This window comes from Carcharodon carcharias, chromosome 1 (genome assembly GCF_017639515.1).
Source record: "Carcharodon carcharias isolate sCarCar2 chromosome 1, sCarCar2.pri, whole genome shotgun sequence".
Classification (NCBI taxonomy): domain Eukaryota; kingdom Metazoa; phylum Chordata; class Chondrichthyes; order Lamniformes; family Lamnidae; genus Carcharodon; species Carcharodon carcharias.
This window is the reverse complement of record NC_054467.1, coordinates 147,774,629-147,796,788: the sequence shown is the minus strand read 5'-3', so window position 1 is coordinate 147,796,788 and position 22,160 is coordinate 147,774,629. Positions and strand designations below refer to the sequence as shown.

At 42.1% G+C, this 22,160-nt stretch overlaps 1 protein-coding gene across 3 annotated transcripts in view; it reads right to left on the bottom strand.

The window, feature by feature from the left end:
• Positions 1-22,160, bottom strand: part of atp10d (ATPase phospholipid transporting 10D) — a 320,634-nt gene that overhangs the window by 54,323 nt on the left and 244,151 nt on the right. For 2 of the 3 annotated variants that reach the window (XM_041213647.1, XM_041213726.1), the window contains 3 exons: positions 19,877-20,495; positions 19,046-19,099; positions 13,472-13,566 (listed from right to left, as the gene is read on the bottom strand). In XM_041213647.1, the coding sequence (XP_041069581.1) occupies positions 13,472-13,566; positions 19,046-19,099; positions 19,877-20,495 (768 nt within the window). The remainder of the gene's footprint in view (positions 1-13,471; positions 13,567-19,045; positions 19,100-19,876; positions 20,496-22,160) is intronic. The other variant, XM_041213766.1, reaches the window with a different exon arrangement.

The window sequence follows — 22,160 nt, the reverse complement described above, 5'->3', positions numbered from 1 at the left end:
TAACTCATTAGTTCTGAGATGTTAAGAGTAGTCAGAGATACTTGCATCCAACTTTAGATGTATTCCTTCATATTCTTCTTCTGTATCAAAACTGCTTTAATTGATGTATCATAGTCTTAGTGTACCTCTTAGTACAAACTGTCTTCACTAGAGAAGGGGATGATGACAATATCCCAACAAAGGAGGTAGTAGTGATACTGAACATGATAAAAAATAGATCAAGATGAGGCACTTAAAAGTTTGGCAGACCTCAAAGTAGATAAGTCATTGGTCTGTACTGGATGCATCCTAGGTGTTAAGAAATATAGATAGTTTAAGTAAGTTATATTGGTATTTGTGGGTGTCAGGAAGGACTTTTAGCTTTAATGTTTAACTTTAATTTGTATTTCTGTATGTGTTTGTTAAGAAAAGGTCAAGGAGTTTTAGATTCACTTTAAAAGGTGCCTACATTTCCAATGAGAGTTTACGACTCTACGAGAAGTTAAGCAAACACAAGAGTAGAAAAACTGGGCTGTTGCTTAGCGACAGGGTTCCAGAGAGGCAGCTCCCTCCCACAGAAACTAGAAACAGCAGGTTTTGAGTGTAGTTTTGAAGACAGCTGCCAGGCAGATACAGCCTAGAAGGCTCAGACATCCAGTTCCAAGCTAACGTTGGTTGAAAGGAGCTGCCAGAGGGAGGCTGGAGCAAAAGGGACAGATGGATAGTCCCAAGCTAAAGACGAAAGTCCCCGAGAATCCAGGGGAGTGGAACAGGAGAAAGTCACAAGCAGATCTTTTAGTCAAAGGAAGGGCACGAACCTGGAAAAAGGTCCTGTTAAGTGAAGTTCAGAGTGAGAGGCAGAGAAAGGCTCCAAGCTGCAGGAAGCAGAGTCAAAGTGGTGTAAAGGCTTGTGAGAAGTCAGAAGGTCCAAAGAGGCAACCAAGGCCTGTAACTCTTTGTTATGGGCATGTGAGCAGTGGTGTACTGTTGACAGTTGAGTCAATGAGAGAAAGTGCGTGGAAGAAAGCTTGAATGCATGTGGTGAGCTGGGGGGGAGGAAATCAGAAGGAGAGTTTGAAACCCTGGAGATGAAGACGTCTGAGAGAAACCGTTGGTTTGGGAGAAGATTCCAAGGCGAGTTCTTGGAAATTGGAGATTGGAAACCCTTCTGTGAAAGACGGAGTTCAGTGAGACTGATTGGCTCACGGTTTAACAAGCGTCTGGGCGAAGTTGAAGAGAGATCCATGGTATCTGTATGGGGTAGCATCTGTCACTTGGTTTCAGAATGTGGTGTGTCTAACCACAGGTTGCCAATTGATTGACATGGACTGTACTTACTGTGAACATTAGAGTATAAGAAAGCTTTTGTAACTTGTGTGATCCTTACAAATCTGTATATATCTGTAAAGGTATAGTTGTGGGTGAAGCAGTATTGTAATATAATTAATCTTTTCTTGTTTAATAAATGTTTTATACTTTTGTTAAAAGTTCTTTCGCTGACTCCGGTGACTTTGTTCAGTAGCCCCTCTCTACATATCTAAACAAACAAACAAAAGTTAGGATCTATCAAGCTGGGTTCCACCCTGGGATCAGGTAAACTCCAGTGGTAAACTCAGTTCGGGATCATAAAACTAGGCTACTGAGGGAAACATAAATGGAAAATGCGGAGGTGCTGGCCCCAATTTTCCAATTCCCCCTTTGACCTTCAGTGCCTGAGGACTGGAGAATTACAAATGTTAAACGCCTGTTCTCTTGAAGTCTATCACTATCCTTCTCACGCTTCAAAATATTTCCAAGTTTTGTGTCATCTGCAAGTTTTGAAATTGCATCCTGTGCATCTAAATCTAGGTTATTAATACACATTAAGTAAAGCAGCGGTTCCAATACTGACTCTGGCGAACCTGATTATAAATCTCTGAAAAACAACCGTTCACACTACTTTACTGTCACTGAGCCAGCTTTGTATCCATGCTACTACTGTCTCCTTTATTTCAACTTTGCTGACAAGCCTGTTATGTGGCACTTTATCAAATGCCTTTTTGAAATCTATATACACATCAGCTGCATTACACTTGTCAATCCTCTCTTTAACCTCATCAAAAAACTAAATCAAATAAGTTAAACACCATTTGTAGCCTTTCTCAGTGAAACTGGGTAGTCTTCTACCAGCCACTGTGGTAGCATTGTGTAGGAGCACTAGGTCAGGTAAGATCACCTGCGTGACTAAGAGGACGGACAAGGGTAATTCATTTTTGTCAGTATTATTTATTTATTGCTGGATAAAGTTTTTGGTGAAGGTTTTTGTGGATGTCCTTAATTAGATGATGTTGTCCAAGGGGACTTTATCATGGGAGTCTGAAATCAATGTACTTTGAGAGAATGGTAGGTCCGTATTGAGAATGCTGCAGTTTTTTTTTAAAGCAAAGCCTCAATGTGGTCCCTTTTGCTCCATCCAGTTGCATGTGCTGGATGTGGTCTCCTTCCTACCGCCTGCTCCTGTGGTGGCCTCCAGATCCCAGGAGGTAGTGTCTGGGCTCTCATAATTGCTAGGCTGTGGAGGATGTGGCACAAATGTCAAGACCCAATTGCACTGCAGAGATCCCCTGAACAAACTAAGCAGTGATACCTCTGCTTTAGGTGCTGGTGGATCCATGGCTTTCTGAAGTGCCTCTAACCTCTTGTGCTGGGATGGCAGAAGGGTGCCATGAGCCATGTGTGAATGGGGTAGCCCTTGCGGCCAACCAGCCATTTTGTGGTACATTATGGAGGTCTGAAGACTGTGGGAATTGCTGACTGTTGCAGGATTAAAGTATCATGGATGATGCCAGGATATCAGGCATTCACGGAGATGAATTTCGTGATGATGAGCTGCCTTCTTGCACTGCTAAGTCCCCATGGTGCAGGTTCACCCACACTGCTGTTAGGGAGGGAGTTCCAGGATTTTAACCCAGCGACAGTGAAGGAACGGTGATATAGTTCCAAGTCAGGACGGTGAGTGGTTTGGAGGAGAACTTTCAGGTGGTGATGTTCCCATGTGTCTGCTGCCCTTGTCCATCTAGATGGTAGTGGGCGTGGGTTTGGAAGGTGCTGTCTAAGGAGGCTTAGTGAGTTCCTGCAGTGCATCTTATAGATGGTACACACTGCTGTCACTGTGCATCAATGGTGAAAGGAGTGAATGTGGGTGGGATGGGATGCCAATCAAGTGGGCTGATTTGTCTTGATGTCAAGCTTCTTGAGAGTTGTTGGAGCTGCACTCATCCAGGCAAGTGGAAAGTATTCCATCATGCTCCTGACTTGTGCGTTGTAGATGGTGTACAGGTTTTGGTGAGTCAGGAGGTGAGTTACTCGCTGCAGGCTTCCTAGTCTTGTAGCCACAATATTTATATGGTTAGTCCTGTTCAGTTTCTGCGTGCATCAGTCTAGTTGTCTCATACCACAGGGGGCTGCGGGAAGCAGTGTCTCCCATGCTACAACTATGCAGGAAGGCTTTTGTAGAGTCATTATAAGTACTGCTACACAATTGAAATTCATGCCAAAAATGTTTTGATAGTAAATAAGACTAAAAAATGAATGTGGTGGTGAAATTGGTCAATGCGAGTACTAGGAAACAGTCTCACAACAGATTGGCAGCCAAACTTACTCATCCACTCAATAATAAAGGGTTACCACAGCATTCGTGGTAAAAGAAAAGAAATAATGAAAATAACATGATTTGGCAGTGAAGCTGGGTATTAGTGCATTTGGGAACTCAGAGCATAAGTTTTTGTTTTGTTGGAATTTAAGTCGCATGACAAGATTCATTGAGCGCTAAACAGCTTATGTATAATTAATTACTTTCAAATACAATGAGTGCTAGGTGCCAAGTTGCAATAGAACACAGATTTTCACACAAATTCCCTTAAGGCCCATATTTAAACTGCTTGTTTGTTTTCATGATCTCACAGTTCAGAGGCTAGGAATCCTGTGGCGAGTAACTCACCTCCTGACTCCCCAAAGCCTGTCCACCATCTACAAGGCACAAGTCAGAAATGTGATGGAATACTCCCCTCTTGCCTGGAGGAATGCAGCTCCCACAACAGTCAAGAAGCTTGACAACGTCCAGGACAAAGCAATCTGCTTGATTGGCACCACATCCACAAACATTCACTCCCTCCACCACCGATGCACAGTAGCAGCAGTGTGTACCATTTACAAGATGCACTGCAGGAATTCACCAAGTCTCCTTAGACAGCACCTCCCAAACCCACAACCACTACCATCTAGTAGGGCAGCAGATAGATGAGAACACCACCACCTGGAAGCTCCCCTTCAAGTCACTCACCATCCTGACTTGGAAATATATTGCCCTTCCTTCACTGTCGCTGGGTCAAAATTCTGGAACTCCCTTCCTAACAGAATTGTGAGTGTACCTACACCACATGAACTACAGCGGTTCAAGAAGGCAGCTCACCTTTTCAAGGGCAACTAGGGATGGGCAATAAATGCTGGCCCAGCCAGAGAAGCCCACACCCGCTGAATGAATAAAAACAAAACTGTCTCAGAAAGACCATAGGAAAAATGGTTACTGAGCAATCTTCGACTACCGCTGAGCAGCTGCCTCAGAGTGAATGGACGGGCCTTCATGCAGTTTCTATTTTCCTCTACTGGTGTGTGGTTACTACTTTTAACTCCAATCAGAATGTGCCACTCTCAAACCAGAACTCAGCAATGGAGAGTGATGGGAGTGACAACACCTTAAAGAAGTGCAGGTTAGACCGTAGTACCAATGGGCAAAGGATTACACAGGTGGGAACAAAGAGCAGAAATGCAGTCGTTATAGGAGATTCAATTCTAAGGGGAATAGGCAGGCATCTCTGTAACCGTCAGGCATGGTGCGTTGCCAGGATAAAGGGCATCATGGAGAGAATGCAGAATATTCTGCAGGGGGAAGTGAGTGACCCAGAAGTTGTGGCATAGAGAGGGTAGGGACTGAGGTCCTATCATCAGATTTTCAGGAGCTAGGGAGGAAGTTAAAAAGCAGTCTCTCAAATGTTGCAATTTCTGAATTACTCACAGTGTTGCATGCTAGTATGAGTAGAAATAGGAAGCTAGGCAGGATAAATGGCTTGAGGCATGGTGAAGGAGGGAAGGCTTCAGATTCTTGGGGCATTGTGAGATGTGGGGCAGGTGGCACCCATTCAAGAGGGATGGGATGCACCTCAACAGGACCAGGATCAATATCTTTGTGGGCAGGTTCCCTAACCTGGTTTGGGAGGGTTTAAACTAAATTGACCAAGGGTTGGACACCAGCGTATAGGAGTAGAAAAGAGGAATAAGGTGTATAAAGTGAGAGTGCTGGATAGTAGTAGAGAAGGAAGTAGTACCATATTGGATAGGAACGAACTAAGAAGGACCACAAGGAATACAAAGACAGGTTTACAACACCTGTAGGTAAACACAAAGTGCAGTGATGAAGTTGATGAGCAACAAGAACACATTGCCTTGTGGGAATATGATGTAGTGGCAATAATGGAAACATGGCTTAAAATGGTGAGGACTCAACATGGTCAGAAAAGACAGGGAAGGAAAAATGGGATGTGGGGTAACATAGAAGTGTTGAGAATAGAGGATGTCCTGGAGGAGGCAAAGACAGAATCCATTTGGTTAGAGTTGAAGGATAAAATCATGCTATGGGGGTATTCTACAGAGCTCCATATAGTGAGAGAGAGAGAGATGAGGAGCAAATCTGTAGGGAAATCACAGAGTTGTGCAACAACTATATACTGGGAGACTTTAATACCCAAATATGTTTCGGACAAAAATGTGAGACTAAAGGGTAAGGAAGGGGAAGAATTTGTGAAATGTGTTCAGAAAAACTTCCTTGACCAGTTTATTCTCAATCCAACCAGGAAGAAGGCATTGCTAGATCTGGTGCTGGGGAATGTGGTGGGCCAAATGGGTCAAGTGTGTGCGGGGAAACACTTGGGTAAAGAGTGATCATCGTATCATAAGGTTTAGGTTATAAACAGCCTGCATCCCAGGTTGCTAAAGAGAGTGGGGATGGAGATAGTGGAAGGGCTTGCCATAATCTTCCAATTTCCCAGAGATGGAGGATATGTCAGAGAATGGGAGAATGGCAAATGTGATACCTGACTCGAGGAAGGGTGTAAGGATTCCTAGTAAATGCAAGAAGTTGTTCACCAAGTTCCATTAACATTTGACGCAGAGGTATTCATTGACCAGACCTTGGTGCCTTTTAAAAAGAAGAGCAGGGAGAGAGTGGAAACTTCATTTTAAAAAAGAGCAGCGAGAGCGTGGAGACTTAATTTTTAAAAAAGAGCGGAGTGTGGGGACTTCATTTTAACCAAAGAGCGGAGAGAGAATGGTGACCGCATTTTAAAAAAGAGCAGAGAGAGTGTGGAGACTTAATTTTTAAAAAGAGCGGCGAGAGTGTGGAGACTTCATTTTAAAAGAAAAAGCAGGGAGAGTGTGGAGGCTTCTTTGAAAAAGAGAGCGGCGGGCGTTTGGAGACTTAATTTCAAAAAAAGAGCAGCGAGAGTGTGGAGACTTCATTTTTAAAAAAGGGCGGAGAGAGTGTGGAGACTTCATTTTTAAAAAATGAGCGGAGAGAGTGTGGGGACTTCATATTTAAAAATGAGCGGCGAGAGTGTGGAGACTTAATTTTAAAAAAGAGTGGGCAGGGCGTGGAGACTTCATTTTTAAAAAGAGTGGGAAGCGTGTGGAGGCTTCATTTAAAAAAAATAGCAGGGTGAGCAGCTGATTGGTGAGTAGGATTGGTGAGTATTTCTAGTCTTTAAAGTAAAATTATGGTCTTTAGTTTGTGTTAAGGACTCGAGTCTTTACTTTCTCTTAAAAATAGCTTAAGTATAAGATCAATACTGGTGTGTAAAAAAAGTAATTACAATAAAGTATAAAGAGCAGGGGAATTTTCAAGTGTAAAGAGCAGGGATACTAGAGTAATTAATTAATAAAATAAATAAAACATGATAGCGATGGCAGGACAGGTGATGCGTTGCTGCTGTAGCATGTGGGCGCTGTTGAGCACCAAGGTGATCCTGAGCAACATCTCTGTAGTAAGTATTTGCAACTCAAGGAACGTCAAATCCGAGTTGAGGAGCTGGAATCCAAGATGCAGACATTGCGCCACATCAAGGAGGGGGAAAGTTACCTGGACACTTTGCTCCAGGAGGCAGTCACACCCCTCAGATTAGATCATTCAAATTTGGTCTGTGATCAGGGACAGGAGAGTGTGACTGCAGGTGAGAAAGGTATGGGGATACAGGAGGTAGCTTTCGAGGAGCCTCAGCCTCTGCAATTGTAAAACAGTTACGAGGTTCTTGCAAGCTGTGTGGATGAGAGCGGGGACTGCAGGGAGGACGAGCGAACTGACCACAGCACCATGGTACAGGCAGCCATTCAAGTAGGGGGAGGAAATAGAAGCATATTAGTGATAGGGGATAGTATAATTAGGGGGCTAGATCTGTTCTCTGCAGCCCTGAGCATGAGTCTCAAAGGCTGTGTTGCCTGCCCAGTGCCAGGGTTAAGGATTTCTCCTCAGGGTTGGAGAGGAACTTGAGGTGGAAGGGGAGGGATCCAGTTGTTGTTGTCCATATTGGTACCAATGACATTGAGAGGACTAGGAAGGAGGTTCTGCTGAAAGAATCGGAACAGTTAGGAGCTAATTTAAAAAGCAGAACTTCCAAGGTAATAATCTTGGGATTATTACCTAAGCCATGGGCAAACTGGCATAGGGTAAATAAAGTCAAGGAGTTAAATGCAAGGCTCAAAGATTGGTCTGGGAGGATTGGGTTTTAGTTCATGGGGCACTGGCACCAGTATTGGGGTAGAAGGAAGCTGTTCCAGTGGGACTGGCTTCATTTGAACCTTGCTGGGACCAGTGTCCTGGCAAATTGAGCAACTAGGGCTATAGAGAGGGCTTTAAACTAAGAAGGGCGGTAGGGGGAGGGTTTTGGAGAGGGTATATGTAGGCTTACAAAGCAAAAGGATATGGCAACATTGCAAGGCAGCTATTTAGGTATCATACCCAGAGTGTGACAGGAAGGGACAGGGTGTACAAACATTAAAAATAGCAACAAATAGGGTAAAAGGGGAAAAAAATGGTAAAAAGGCAAAATTAATGCCCTTTACTTAAATTCGCATAGTATTCAGAACAAAATAAATGAACTAACGGTACAAATAGAGGTGAACGAGTATGATCTTATAGACATTACGGAGGCATTGGCCAGAACTTTTGGGTCATTGTGTGGGGGTGGGCACCGCTTGTCGATGTGTAAAATGACACGCGGTGAGGTGAGACATGCGTCCCGATGTCACCACACGGCATTCCAATCTTCGGTTTAGCGGGAGTGCACCAAAGTTGGCTGTGCGCCCGCCAAACTGTCAAAGGCTTATTGAGGCCATTTAAAAACTAATCAAAATAATTAACAGAGCTGCCCGTCCAACCTTAAGGTTGGTGGGCAGGCGAAGAGCCCAGGCGGGATGAGGTTTCATGAAGGATTTATAAATCAAATAAATTTTTCATTAAAATTCATTGAGATTTCTCAGCTCCTGTGACACTGTCTCTTGGGGGTACATGTCTGAAATATTTTTTTTCGTTATTTAAATTTTGAATAATGAAGGTAAACTCCCTGAGCCAGCTCCGTGCCTCAGGGAGATTTCTAAGCTCTTCCATGTACATGCATGAAAGAGCACAGGCCCCAACTCAGCCTCCTCCCCCCGCCCGCACAGGGAGTGCTCAGCACTTCCGGGTGCGCGTCACGCTGGGTGGGCCCAAATTGGCCTGCCCATGTAAAATGGCGGTGCGCAGCCTATCGCGGGTAGCGATCGGCTGCGTGCTCGTCTGGGCCCACTCTCACTCAGCGCCCCCTGATGGGGAGAAAATTCTTCCATGGTTACAAGGAGATGAAAGCTGGGAACTAAATATTCAGGGGTATGTGACTTTTAAAAAGGACAAGCAGGGAGAAAAAGGTGGTGGGGTAGCTTTGTTAGTATGAGATGGTATAATTACAATAGCAAAAAATGATCTTGGATGAGATGTAGAATCCATATGGGTAGAGGTAAGAAATAACAAGGGGAAGAAGACACCAGAGGGAGTAGTCTATAGGCCCCCTCACAGTAACTAGAATGTAGGACAGAGAATAAATCAGGAGCTAATGAGAGCATGTAAAAAAGGCAGTATATTAATCATGGGTGACTTTAATCTTCATGTAGACTGGGAAAATCAAATTGGCAGAGGTAGCCACAAACAAGAGTTCATACCATGTATTCGGGACAATTTCCTGGAACAATATGTCGTGGACAACCAGGAATCAGGCTATTTTGGACCTGGTAATGTGTAATGAGGTAGGTTTAATAAATAATCTCAGAGTAAAAGATCCCATAGGAAATAGTGACCAAAACATGGTAGAATTTAGCATTCAGTTTGAGAGCAGAAACTTGGGGCAGAAACAACTGTGCTAGATTTAAATAAGGGTAATTACAAAGGAATGAGGGTGGAGTTGACTGGAGTGGACTGGAAAGGAGTTTAGCAGAAAATATAGTTGATGAAGAATGGCAGACGTTTAAGAAAATAGTTCATGACTCACAACAAAGATATGTCCCAGTGAGGAAGAAGGATTCTAGGAAGGGTATAAGCCAACCATGGTTAACCAAAGAAGTTAAGGCTACTTAGTAAGATAAGAGCCCATGGTGTTAGGGGCAATATATTAGCATGGATAGAGGATTGGCTAAAAGGAGACAGAGAGTTGGGATAAGGGGGAATTTTCAGGATGGCAACCTATCACTAGTGGAGTACCACAGGGATCAGTGCTGGGGCCACAAGTATTTACAATATATGTTAATGACTTTGATGAGGGAAGTGAATGTGCTGTCGCCAAGTTTGCGGATGGCACAAAAATTGGTGGAAGGCAAGTGGTGAGGATAACAGAGACTACAAGGGATATAGACAGGTAAAGTGAGCGGACAAAAACTTGGCAGATGGAATATAATGTGGGAAAATGTGATGTTATGCACTTTGGCAGGAAGAATGGAAGAGCTGAATATTATTTTAATGGAGAAAGACTGTAGAAAGCTGTAACACAGAGGGATTTGGGGGCCCTCATGCATGAATCCCAAAAAGTTAGCATACAAATTCACAGGTAATAGGGAAGGCAAATTGAATGTTGGCCTTTATTTCAAAGGGAATGGAGTATAAAAATAGGGAAGTCTTGATAAAACTATACGAGGCACAAGACACTAGAATACTGTGAACAGTTTTGGTCCCCTTATCTAAGGAAAGAGATACAGGCATTGCAGACCATCCAGAGAAGGTTCACTAGGTTGATCCTGAGTATGGAGGAGTTTTCTTATGAGGAGAGGTTGAGTAGGTTGGGTCTGTACTCATTGGAGTTTAGAAGAATGAGAGGTGACCTTTTTGAAACATATAAGATTCTTAAGGGGCTTGACAGGGTAAATGCTGAAAGACTGTCTCCCCTTGTGGAAGAGTCTAGGACCAGAGGGCGTAATCTCAGAGTAAGGGGTCGCCTATTTAAGACAGAGATGAGGAGGAATTTCTTCTCTCAGAGGGTAGTCAATCTGTGGAATTCTTTACCGCAAAGGGCTGTAGATGCTGGGTCGTTAAATATATTCAAGGCTGAGATAGACAGATTTTTAATCAGTAAGGGAGTCAAGGGATATGGGGAAAAAGTAGGAAAGTGGGGTTGAGGATTATCAGAGCAGCCATGATCTCATTGAATGAGGGAGAAGACTCGATGGTCCGAATGGCCTACTTCTGCTCCTACATCTTATGGTCTTAACAAAATCATGGAATAGGAGGGTCAATATCAGCTTGGATATAAAATTGGCTCAAGGACAGAAAACAGCAAGTCATGGCAAATGGTTATTTTTCTCACTAGACAGCGGTGTTCCCAAGAGTCAGTGCTTGGATTACTAATTTTTTAATATATATAAATGACTTGGATATTGGAATAAAGTATAATTTCAAAATTCGCCAAGAATTACAAATTTGGAGGTGTGGATGAGAGTGAGAATGATACCAATCGACTACAATAGAACATAGGTAGGCTAGTAGAATGGGCTGGAAGTGGCAGATGGAATTTAATAGAAAAATGTGAGGTGATGTATTTTGGCAGCAGGGACAGGGGAGGCAATATAGATTTAATGGCAGATTTCTAAAGTGTGTGTGGGTACAAAGCACCTAGGGTTGCAAGTGCATCGATCTTTTAAGGTGGCAGGACATATTGAGAGAGTGGTTATCAAAGTATATCAGATTTTGGCCTTCATGAATAGAGGCGTTGAGTACAAAAGCAGAAAAATTATACTGGACCTTTTTAAACCTCTGGTTAGGCCACAACTGGAGTATTAAGTCAAGTCTGGAACTATACTTTAGGAAGGATGTGAGGGTCCTTGAGAGGGTGCACAAGAGATTTACCAGAATGGTTTCAGTTATGAGGGATTTTAGCTGCAAGGTTAGACTGGGGAGGCTGGGGTTGTTCTCTTTGGAGCAAAGGAGATTGAGGGGAGATTCGGTAGAGATGTGCAAGATTATGACAGGTTTAGATAAAGCAGATTTTAAAAATTGTTCCCATTAGCTGATGGTACAAGGACTACAGGTTACAAATCTAACAGCCTGTTTCTACCTCCTTCCCAACATCCATTAACAGGACTGTCCTGTCCATTGTTTCAGCCTGTTCCTGCCCCACTGAACTTATTTCTTCCTCTCTTGACTTTATTTATTCTCCACTTGTCCAGTTTCTTTCTATCTACATCTGTGACTCTTCTGAACCCCCACGTCATTTCAAGAATTTTCAGTTTCCTGGCCCAAATCACCTCTCACCACATCCTCACCCTCCCAGAACTGGGATAGGGGTCCCTTTGTTCTCAATCTCCACTCCACCAGCCTCCACATTTAAAGGATCATCCTTCATCATTTCCGCCACCTCTGGCATGATGCCACCACTAAACACCCTGTCAGCATTCTGAAGAGACCATTTCCTCTGCGATACATCCATCACCTCGTCCCCTCCCAATAGCAGCTCCCCATGCAATTGAACGAGATACAACATCTGACCTTTTACCTCCTCTTTACTTACTGTCCAAGGCCATAAACAGTCCTTCCAGGTGAAGCAGTGGTATACTGTATTTGCTGCTCATAATGCAGTCTCCCTACATTGGGCAGACCAAACGTGGATTAAGTGACTGCTTTGCAGGACACCTCCACTCAGTCCACAAGCATGGCCCTAAACTTCCGGTTGCTTTCCATTTTAATTCACTACCTTGCTCTCGGTCTCACATTCCTGTCCTTGTCCTGCTGTAGTGTGCTAGTGAAGTTCAATGCAAGCTCGAAGAACAGTACCTCATCTTCCAATTTTATCCTAATTGGACAGTATGTTACAACCTTCTGGATTCAACACTGAGTTCAATAATTTCAAACCATGAACTCTGTTCCCCATTTTGATTCTGTTTTTTTGCCAGGTGCCAGTTGGAATCTTGTTTTTCATGTTTTTGCTTTTGGACAGAGCTGTTTATTATTCTGAGGTTTACACTCACCCTGGAAAAATGTTTTGACACTTGACTACAACCATTACTACTCCCTTTGCTTTTTGTTTCATGGCCGTTATTATTTAGTTTCTCCTGCCCTCTGCCATATCCCAGACCTTTTCTTTTGTTCTTCCTTCCCCTTCCCCACTTTTGACATATAAATCATCACATTTATATCCTCCTTCAGTTCTGAGAAGAGTTTTATTCGAATCAAAACATTAACTCTATTTCTCTCCCCAAAGATGCTGCAAGACATACTGAGTATTTCCAGAACTTTCTGTTCTGGACACAAATCTAAGGTTTTGGGCATGAGATGCTGGGGGATGAGAGGAACAACTTTTTTTTAAAGCAGCGAACAACCTAGAACTTGCTGCCTATGATGGTGGTGGATGTGAAGACAATCTATAATTTCAAAAGAAAATTGGATAGCGTTTGAAGGAAATAAACTTGCAGGACTACAGGGATAGAGCAGGAGAATGGGGCTGGCTGGGTTGTTATACAGAGAACCAGTATAGACTTGATAGCCAAATGGCCTCCCTCTGTGCCGCAGTGACTCTATGACATTCATCAAAATAAATGTGTGATTTAGAATTCTATATTGAATTCTAGTTCGTTTTATTCTGCAGTAATCAAGTGATATGAAAGCAGGAGCTCACACTCACCTATTGGCTATCATGTTAGCTTGTTGCTAAATAAACCAAAAACATCAAATCAAAACACAGAGAGTGGTAACAAATCATACGATATTTCTACCAATATACTGTAAAATAGATGTATTCAAATCAGTAACAAATTCAGATAATGTTGATAAACCCTGAGCATGGCTCCTGCATGCTTTTTCATCTCTATTCCTATGTATGTTACTGGCTTGTAACACATGACAAACTGTGTATTATATCTAGAACATTCATCATGCGCATTCTTTTTTACATACCTTTTTAGCAATGCATAGCGTGCGGAGACCCTCTTTGGCATAATCATCTAAATAATTCTGGGTCCTTTCCTGAATTCCCTTCAGTTCCCTATGGCCTGCAAGTTAAATGAGTCAATTGAGAATCAGCTTAAAACCCCGCAAAGTATTCTATATGACAGAAACCATATTCAATTCCATTTCATGTACAATTAAACATGACCCATGTTACTGCGAAAACAGATGGTCTGTGGTTAAAAAAAAGGCACAGTGAAATCACAGAACCACTCTGAACTCTGTGCATCAATATAGTTCAGAATTACAACTTTACATGAAACATTTATTTTAATATTAAAGGAAAGTCTTTGGGACACGATCTACAGCCCTACTCGGTTTGACCACGATGATCTATCCTAAGATTCTATCCTGGGTACCCCGTTCTCATTCCTCAACTACATGTTTCATCTTGGTAATGTCATCCAAAAGTACAGCATTAATTTTCACATGTACGCTGACAACATCCAGCTTTTCCTCACTACCACCTCTCTCGACTCCTCCACAGTGCTAAAATATCAGACTGCTTATACAACATCCAGTACTGGATGAACAGACATTTCCTCCATTTAAATATTGAAAAGTCTAAAACCACTGTTTTCGGTCCATACAGCAAACTCCATTCCCTAGCTACTATTCCGTCGCTCTCCCTAGCAGCAGTCTGAGATTAAGCCAGTCTGTTGGCTCCGGGTTAAGTAATGTTTTGCTTTTAAAAATCTCATCCATGTTTTCAAATTCCTCCATGGCCTCATACCTCCCTTTCTCTGTAATGCCTTCCAGTCATACAATCCTCCAAAATAGCTGTGCTCCTCTAATTCTGGTCTCTTGAGAATCCTCAATTTTAATCACTCCACCATTGGTGACCATGCCATCAGTTGCCTGGGCCCTATACCCTGGAATACCCTTCCTACACCTCTCTACCTCTCTATTTCACATTCCTCCTTTAAGATACTTCTTAAAACCTAACTTTTTGACCCAGTTTTTGGTCATCTGACTTAATAGGCCAGATGTTGCAATCCGAATAGCTGCGAATGCAGTGTGGTTCACCACTATTAAGGGTCACAACTGAGTTTAGTTTTACTGCAATCTAGAACTTGTGGTTTGCCAGAAATGGTTCCGTGGGAGCCCACGGTGATGGTCCTGTCAGGACACGTCAATGTGTAAACTTGGGCACTTTGCCTGATACTTAACCTGTTATTTACACTGACTTATTTAAGGCTGCGCCTACCCAGTAGCTCTCCTGTACCCCTGATTCTGCCCACTACCCTTCTTCGCCCCCACCAACCACACCCCCTTCCCCCACCTCACTAGGCATTGCTGGTGAGAAAGGTCAGAATACACTTTTAAATGTAGCCAGCGGCGTTAGCCACAGCTTCAATGATGGATGTTATGATATAGCAGGTGGTAGTTGCCAGGCTGACCAAATCCACAAGGGAAACTTGGCCACACTATCACAACAATTTTGCAATTTGTATTTATTACAAGAAGGCTTGTGCACTGAAGTCAGAAATAATGAATCCACTACCACCTTTAGAGATTTTAAAGATCAAATTAAAACATACATTAACAAAACAACAAGAAAACTTAAACACAGACAAGATTACAGTTACGCTGTTATAATAGCTCCCAAAATTTCTACTTAACCAAACTCCCAACTACACACCCCTTTAAGGCAACAGTCCAAATAGATTCCAAATTTATAAAGTCCATCCAGCAATATTACCACAAACTGTTGTTACAATATGCTCCTGGCATTGTTACTGTTAAATTGCTAGCAAATTTGTGTGATACATGTCATATTTCACATCTGATCAGGTATCCTCCATAAATATTCAGTTCAGGCTTTCTCACGACATTTTGTGTGCTCACATCAAGTTGCCAGTTTCCTTAGGCAGACATAGGCTCCCATGCAACCAAACTTGCAATCTTAAATGTGCCATGAACAAGACAGTGTACCTTGTAACAGTTACCCTTTAAAATGCCATGCACTGCAGGCTACGTACCAAGCCCACTATTCTTCCCTGTCCACTGAGGTGGTGAATACCATTCTGTTAAACTGTTACATTCAGGCTCCCTTGGCCCTGAACTTTAGGCCATCAACGTTCCCTTCTTGCTTCCATGATAGCTGACATTATAAATGATTCCAATTCCTTCATTTACTTGTGGCATGAAAAATAAAGGCTGTTCTATCCCACAAACAATCACACTTGTTTTAAACATAATTGGGATATCTTATTAATTGAACACATCATTTGAAATATGATAAACTGTCAAGGTATTTTCATTGATATGGGCGAGACCACGAACTTCAGCTCCAGGTAGTGTGCAATGTGAAACAATATTAACTTAATGTCTGTAATTACAGTATAAAATATCAGGGGCAGCTCCAGCACAAAATATCATAATTAATGAGCAATTGAAAATACATCTCACCTATAAAAAGAGGAAACCAAAAAATCTATTTGTGTGGTGAGGATGGAAACATGGCAGCTCTCTGGTAAGCAGAACCTAGTTCTGCTCTGTTGCTTAAATCCTGCCTTTTGCTCAGGGGTGGGAGAGAGGAGGATAGAATCAAGAGGTTATGCTTGGGACTTTCTGGTGTACTTTTATTCTTCAGCCCTTATAAGGTCTGGGTGGAACTCTCTCCAGCTGAGGAGAACCGAACATTTCATTGAAACCTCTGGAAAGGTGCTCACAAACTCTAAATTCAAGGGCAATCTGTCTCAGAGGGGATCAATCACCTTTGCTTAGTGTTCAAGTGGCTCCCTTTGGACTTAAAGCACTTCTATTTCTTTAGTCTGTGAAAGGCATGACCTGTAGCTCAGAACCTATAACAGAATGGCCATGGGCTCTTACCTTTGTTATCAGTTTCCCATGCGGGAGCTTATCAAAAGCCTTGCTGAAGTCCAAGGAGACTACATCAAATGCATTGCCCTCATCTACACACCTGGTCACCTCTTCGAAAAATTCATTCAAATTGGTCAGACATGACCTCTCCTTAACAAAACTATTCTGACTGCCCTTGATTAATCCCTGCCTTTCCAAGTGTAGATTAATTCTGTCCCTCAGAATTGCTTCCAATAGTTTCCCCACCACTGAGGTTAGACTGACTGGCCTGTAGTTCCCTGATTTATCCCTTCCTCCCTTCTTGAATAATAGTACCACATTGGCTGTTCCCCAGTCCTCTGACACCTCTCCTGTGGCCAGCAAGGTATTGAAAATGATTGTCAGTGCCCCTATTATCTACTCCCTTGCCTCACTCAACAGCTTGGGATACATTTCATCTGGGCCTGAAGATTTATGTACTTTTAAGCCTGCCAGACCACTTAGAACCTCTTCCTTTTCTATGCTAATTTCTTTAATTATATCACAGTCTTTCTGCCTAACTTCCATACCACGTTGTCCCTCTCACTTGTGAACACGCAACACAAAGTATTCATTTAGAACCTTACGTCTTCCGGCTCTACACACAAATTACCACTATGGTCCTTAATGGGCTCTACACTTTCCCTAGTTATCCTCTTACTCTTAATGTACTTGTAAAATAACTTTGGGTTCTCCTTTATTTTACCTGCCAATGTTTTTTCATGCCCCCTTTTTGCTCTCCTAATTTCCTTTTTAAGTTCCCCCCTACACGTTCTCTACTCCTCTAAGGCTTTCGCTGTTTATCTGCCATTAGCCTCCCTTTTTCTCTTTATCCAATCCTGTATATCCCTCGACATCCAGGATTCCTAGGATCTGCTTGTCCCACCCTTTATCTTTACTGGAATATGTTGGCCCTGTACTCTCCCTATTTCCTTATTGAATGAGTCCCACTGCTCTAATGCAGATTTATCTAAAAGTAGCTGCTCCCAGTCCACTCTAGCCAAATCATATCTGATCTTATTAAAATCAGCCTTCCCTCAATTTAAACTCTGATTTCAGGCCCATCCTTGACCTTTTCCATAACAACCTTGAATCTAACGGAGTTATGATCACTATCTGCAAAATGCTCCCCCACTGATACCTCTACCACTTGCCTGGCTTCATTCTCTAAAATTAAGTCCAGGACCTTCTACATACTGGCTTAAAAAGTTCTCCTGGATGCATTTTAAGAATTCCGCTCCCTCTAAACCTATCACACTATGACTAATCCAGGTAATGTTGAGGAAATTGAAATCCCCCATTTTTACTACCCTATTATTTTTACACTTCTGATGTTTGGGGGCATATAGTACACTCCCAGCAATGTGATTGCTTTTTTGTTTGTTTTTCAGTTCTACCCATATGACTTCATTTGAGGAGCCTTCTAATTTGTCATCCTTCCTTACTGCTGTAATTGATTCCTTGATCAATATTGTGATACCCCCTCCTCTTTTACCTCCTTCCCTGTCTCACCTGAAGACCCTATATCCTGGAATATGGAGCTGCCAATCCTGCCCCTCTCTCAACCATGTCTCTGTGACAGCAATGACATCATACTTCCATGTGTTAATTTGTGCTCTCAACTCATCTGCCTTATTCGTCAGGCTCATTAAAGTAAATAAAATACCATCCATCCTTGCCAAACTCCCTTTTACCTTAACTGGCCTATACTTTCTATGCCTTCCAGACTCACTTGCTCTCTCTTCTAATTTTGGCTGTACATCTCCCCCTGCTGAAACCTCCTCTCAGGATCCTATCCCCCTGCCAAGTTAGTTTAAACCCTCCCCAACAGTCAGAGGCGGGGAATTTGGTGGTGAGCAACTCACTTCCTGACTCCGAAAAGCCTGACAAACATCTACAAAGCACAAGTCAGGATGTGATAGAATACTCTCTACTTGCCTGGATGTGTGCAGCTCCAACAACATTCAAGGTGCTCTACACCATCCAGCAAAAAGCAGCTCCCCTCAGCTGGCACCCAATCTACTACCTTAAACATCCACTTCCTCCACCAACACACAGTGGCAGCAGAGTGTACCTTATACAAAATGCACTACAGCAAATCGCCAAGGCTCATTCAGCAGGACCTATTAAACCCACTACTACTACCTAGAAGAATTAGGGCAGCAGCTGCACGGGGACATCAACACTTGCAATTTCTCTTTTAAGTCTCATGATTTGGAACTATGATCAGCATTTTATCACCGTCACAGAGTCAAACTCTTGGAGTATCTCCCTAACAGTACCGTGGGTTAACTGACACGACAAAGACTGCAGTGACAGCTTTCTCAAATGCAATTAGACATGGGCAATAAATGTTGGCTTTGCCAGTGATGCCCACATCCCATGAATGAATTTTTAAAAACTGATGTTAAACTGACAGATTTGTAGTTTTCTGGTTTCTCCTTCCCTCCCTCCCTTTTCAACTAATGGAATTATGTTGCAATTTTCCAATTTAAAGGCACATTTCCTAATACAGGAAGATTTGAAAAATGTTGGCTAGCTTATGTGCATTTTCTTCTCTTTTTCTTTTAATATTGAGTGGAAACAATCAGGTTCTGGAGATATATCCATCTTCAGTTGTATTTCTTTTATCCATTTCCATTTTTTACAAACTTATGATAAATCTACTAATTTCCTTACCTTGGCTTATTTTTGGCTTGCCATATACAGCTGGTATTTTGTTCTCTTTCTCCACTGTGAAAATGGATGCAAGGCACTCATTTAACAAAGCTGTTATTTCCTATTGTCCATTAGTCTTGCCTGCATCTATCTTTAATGGGCCCATATTTCCCTTTACCATTGTCATTCACTTAAAATATCACTTGTTAGTTTTTTTTTATATTCCCTCTTATTACTTTAGTTTTATCTCTTTATTGTGTTTTATAGCTTTCCCAGTCTACTGGGTCTCCACTTATTTGCACATTTGTGTAAACTATTAGTTTTAGCTTGATACTGTATCTTACCTCAGTTCTTAACCATGATTACTTAATTACACAAATGGAGTCTTTGCCTCCTAACAGTGCATAGTTCCGCAGATGTACTTATTTCTTATTGTACCAAATGCTTCTTTGACTACTTCTTACTATTTGCCTATTGATTTATCTACCAACAGCTCAACCCAGTTTACTGTGATAAATTCATTTCTCATTCCTTTGAATTTTTTCTACATTTAAAAGTTTTGTTTGCTCCTGGTTTGTAATAACAGGAGGTGTACCTGTAGTGAGCACCCAACCCTAACAGTCTAAGCTGGAAAATGTGATCCAGAGACTCATGGCTCAGACTTGTTAGTTGCTGAATTCTTCTTGATTTGATTATGGTGCGCACAAGATAGAACATGAAGAAGAAATGATTTTAAAGTATTTTTGCTCCTGTTTATAACATACTGTTTCAGTTTCAAAAAGTTCATAAAGACATCCAGAATTCAAAAGCTTAAAGGACAGGCAAATACAAATACTGCAACTCTTTACGTACCTTTAGTGGAAGTATCCAAAAGATCCATCATAACTGAATCGGCACCTTTTGTATAAACAACTACCTTGTTAGTCAGTGGATGTCGGACTACCACAGACATCCTCTTTCGAACTGAGTCAAATGGTAATATATGCAAGAGTTGAAAATGTAATGGTCCTACTTTGTTAAGCTCCACAGTGATGTGATTAGATGTCTTAGATAATAAAGTGCACTTATAGGCCCGAGCTGCATGTACCAATGCAGCTTCATCTGGGCTTTCAGCTTCATAACGCAATTCTTCTACAGATCTGTCCTGGCCTGCAGGTGAAATGTCTGCAGTTTCGTCAAGCTCTTCTGACACATTTTGAACACTTTCCTCAGCTGGAGAATGGCCCCCAATGGCTTTGATCTCCTTAGTTAATCCAGCAGCTGCTTCGATTTGTTCCTCGAGTACACTGGGTGAAGCCGGCTTCACTCTATTTAACAGTCTGTTAGCAAAAGTATTTGGACTTTCTGTAGGTAAATCTTTTCCACTTGAGAACGAGTAAGCACTCATATGAGGCACCGAAAATCTATGAAACATCTGCTTTATATCTTCCAGGGCCTTCATTCGAGTATTGCTGACTGATGGTATTCGTACCTTTATTGACATAAAAATATATTAAAATTAGACAGGCTTCATGATTTTCACATGAATACAAAGTAACAGTTATTTCACTCCAACAGGAAAAAATTACTGTTTTGTAAACTAAAGTTCTTATACATTGAACAAGGATATGGGAGCATTAATACTTCTTTCTTCCATGTAATTCAACACAAATTAAGAGCCATCCCTGGTATGCAACTGTCTAAAGAATTTCCTCTGTTATTATTACTTTCTCCAAGGTTTAATTTTGGTTTACAATGCTACAATATTCAAAACAATAGACAAACCCCACCTGTGCTCAAACTCATTTAGACCTGCAAACAGAAATCCTTGCTCTGTGGACCAGCCATGCTAATGGGATCCACTTGGGATTTTATTCCAACATGCCCAATCTATGTGCAATGAATAAACTTGCAGGTGCGCAAAACACAATTTTGCTTCATACCGATTTATTCTGGAACAGCTGAAGGGGAGATTAAATGTTAACATTATCACAACTCTACTTGAGAGTACAGATCACATTAGCAGGTCAGTAATTGGGTTAATCACTTGACTGGTAAAATCGCGTACCCTCATTGGTTAGTGCTGCTGCAAGTAGTTGAAACAGTTGTGCTGGACTGGAAGTCTCACTCAAAAACAGAACATTTTAAAGATCCACATGTCACCCTTGTCAATCGATTCAAGCCCAAACAGCAGTGTTAAATCTCCCTGTTTTAAAATACTGATGATTTCAATTCCTTGTCCTCTTTCCTCTAAACTCAGTGCCCATAAAATCTTCCCTCTTTATAAATCAATATTCACAGCCACCCTCTCAACCTTGCCATCTCAAGTGGCCTCTCTATCCCCTTGGTCTTGGTTCCTGAAAGGGCCATGCGGGATTACTATTTTGTATCCCTCGCCACCCACAAAACTGATCCCATCACAAAGCCATTTCCTTCTGAATCATACTGAGATTTAAAAAGCCTAAGTCAGCTACAAAGGCATTTTCAAACACCAACAGCCTATAGTCTTTGGACATTCATTTGCCAAAATGCTTCTGTAACAGTTGATTTATTTAATCACTTCCGGATATCCACTTCTGATGCCAATGTCCTCAGCAAAACAGAGAGGGAATGGTTGTCTACCAGAGAAACTGGAAAGACCTGGCAGGTAGTCTAGGTTTCCCCTGAAAGTATCTTTCTCTTTACCCGGTATTCCTGGGGAGTACAGCTGAAGTCAAAATTCATAGCATCACAGATGGTTTAGCTGTAGAGGGTGGGAGTGGGGAGGTGAGGGGGAAGATCAGAAAAATTATAGTGACAGTGGATTAGATATCTGGGGGAATAGTTAGGCATTTCTGCAGTCACAGATGAGATTCCAGAATGGTATGTGGCCCCAATGGTGCCAGGGTCAAGGATGCCACTGAGCAGCTGCAAAGCATTCTGAGGAGGACGACGAACAGCCAGAGAACATGATGATACAGATAGAAAGAGGGCAGGAACGGCAGCTCATCAGATGAGATAGGAACAGTGGAGTAGCAATATTGGTTAAAGAAACAATTACAGTGGTGAGGAGCTAGAAATTAGGTCATATGGGTTGAACCAGGACAAATATGGGGAAACTGCACGGTTGGAAATATGCAATCACCCCCCAAAAAGTCAGAGGGAGATAAAAGAGTAA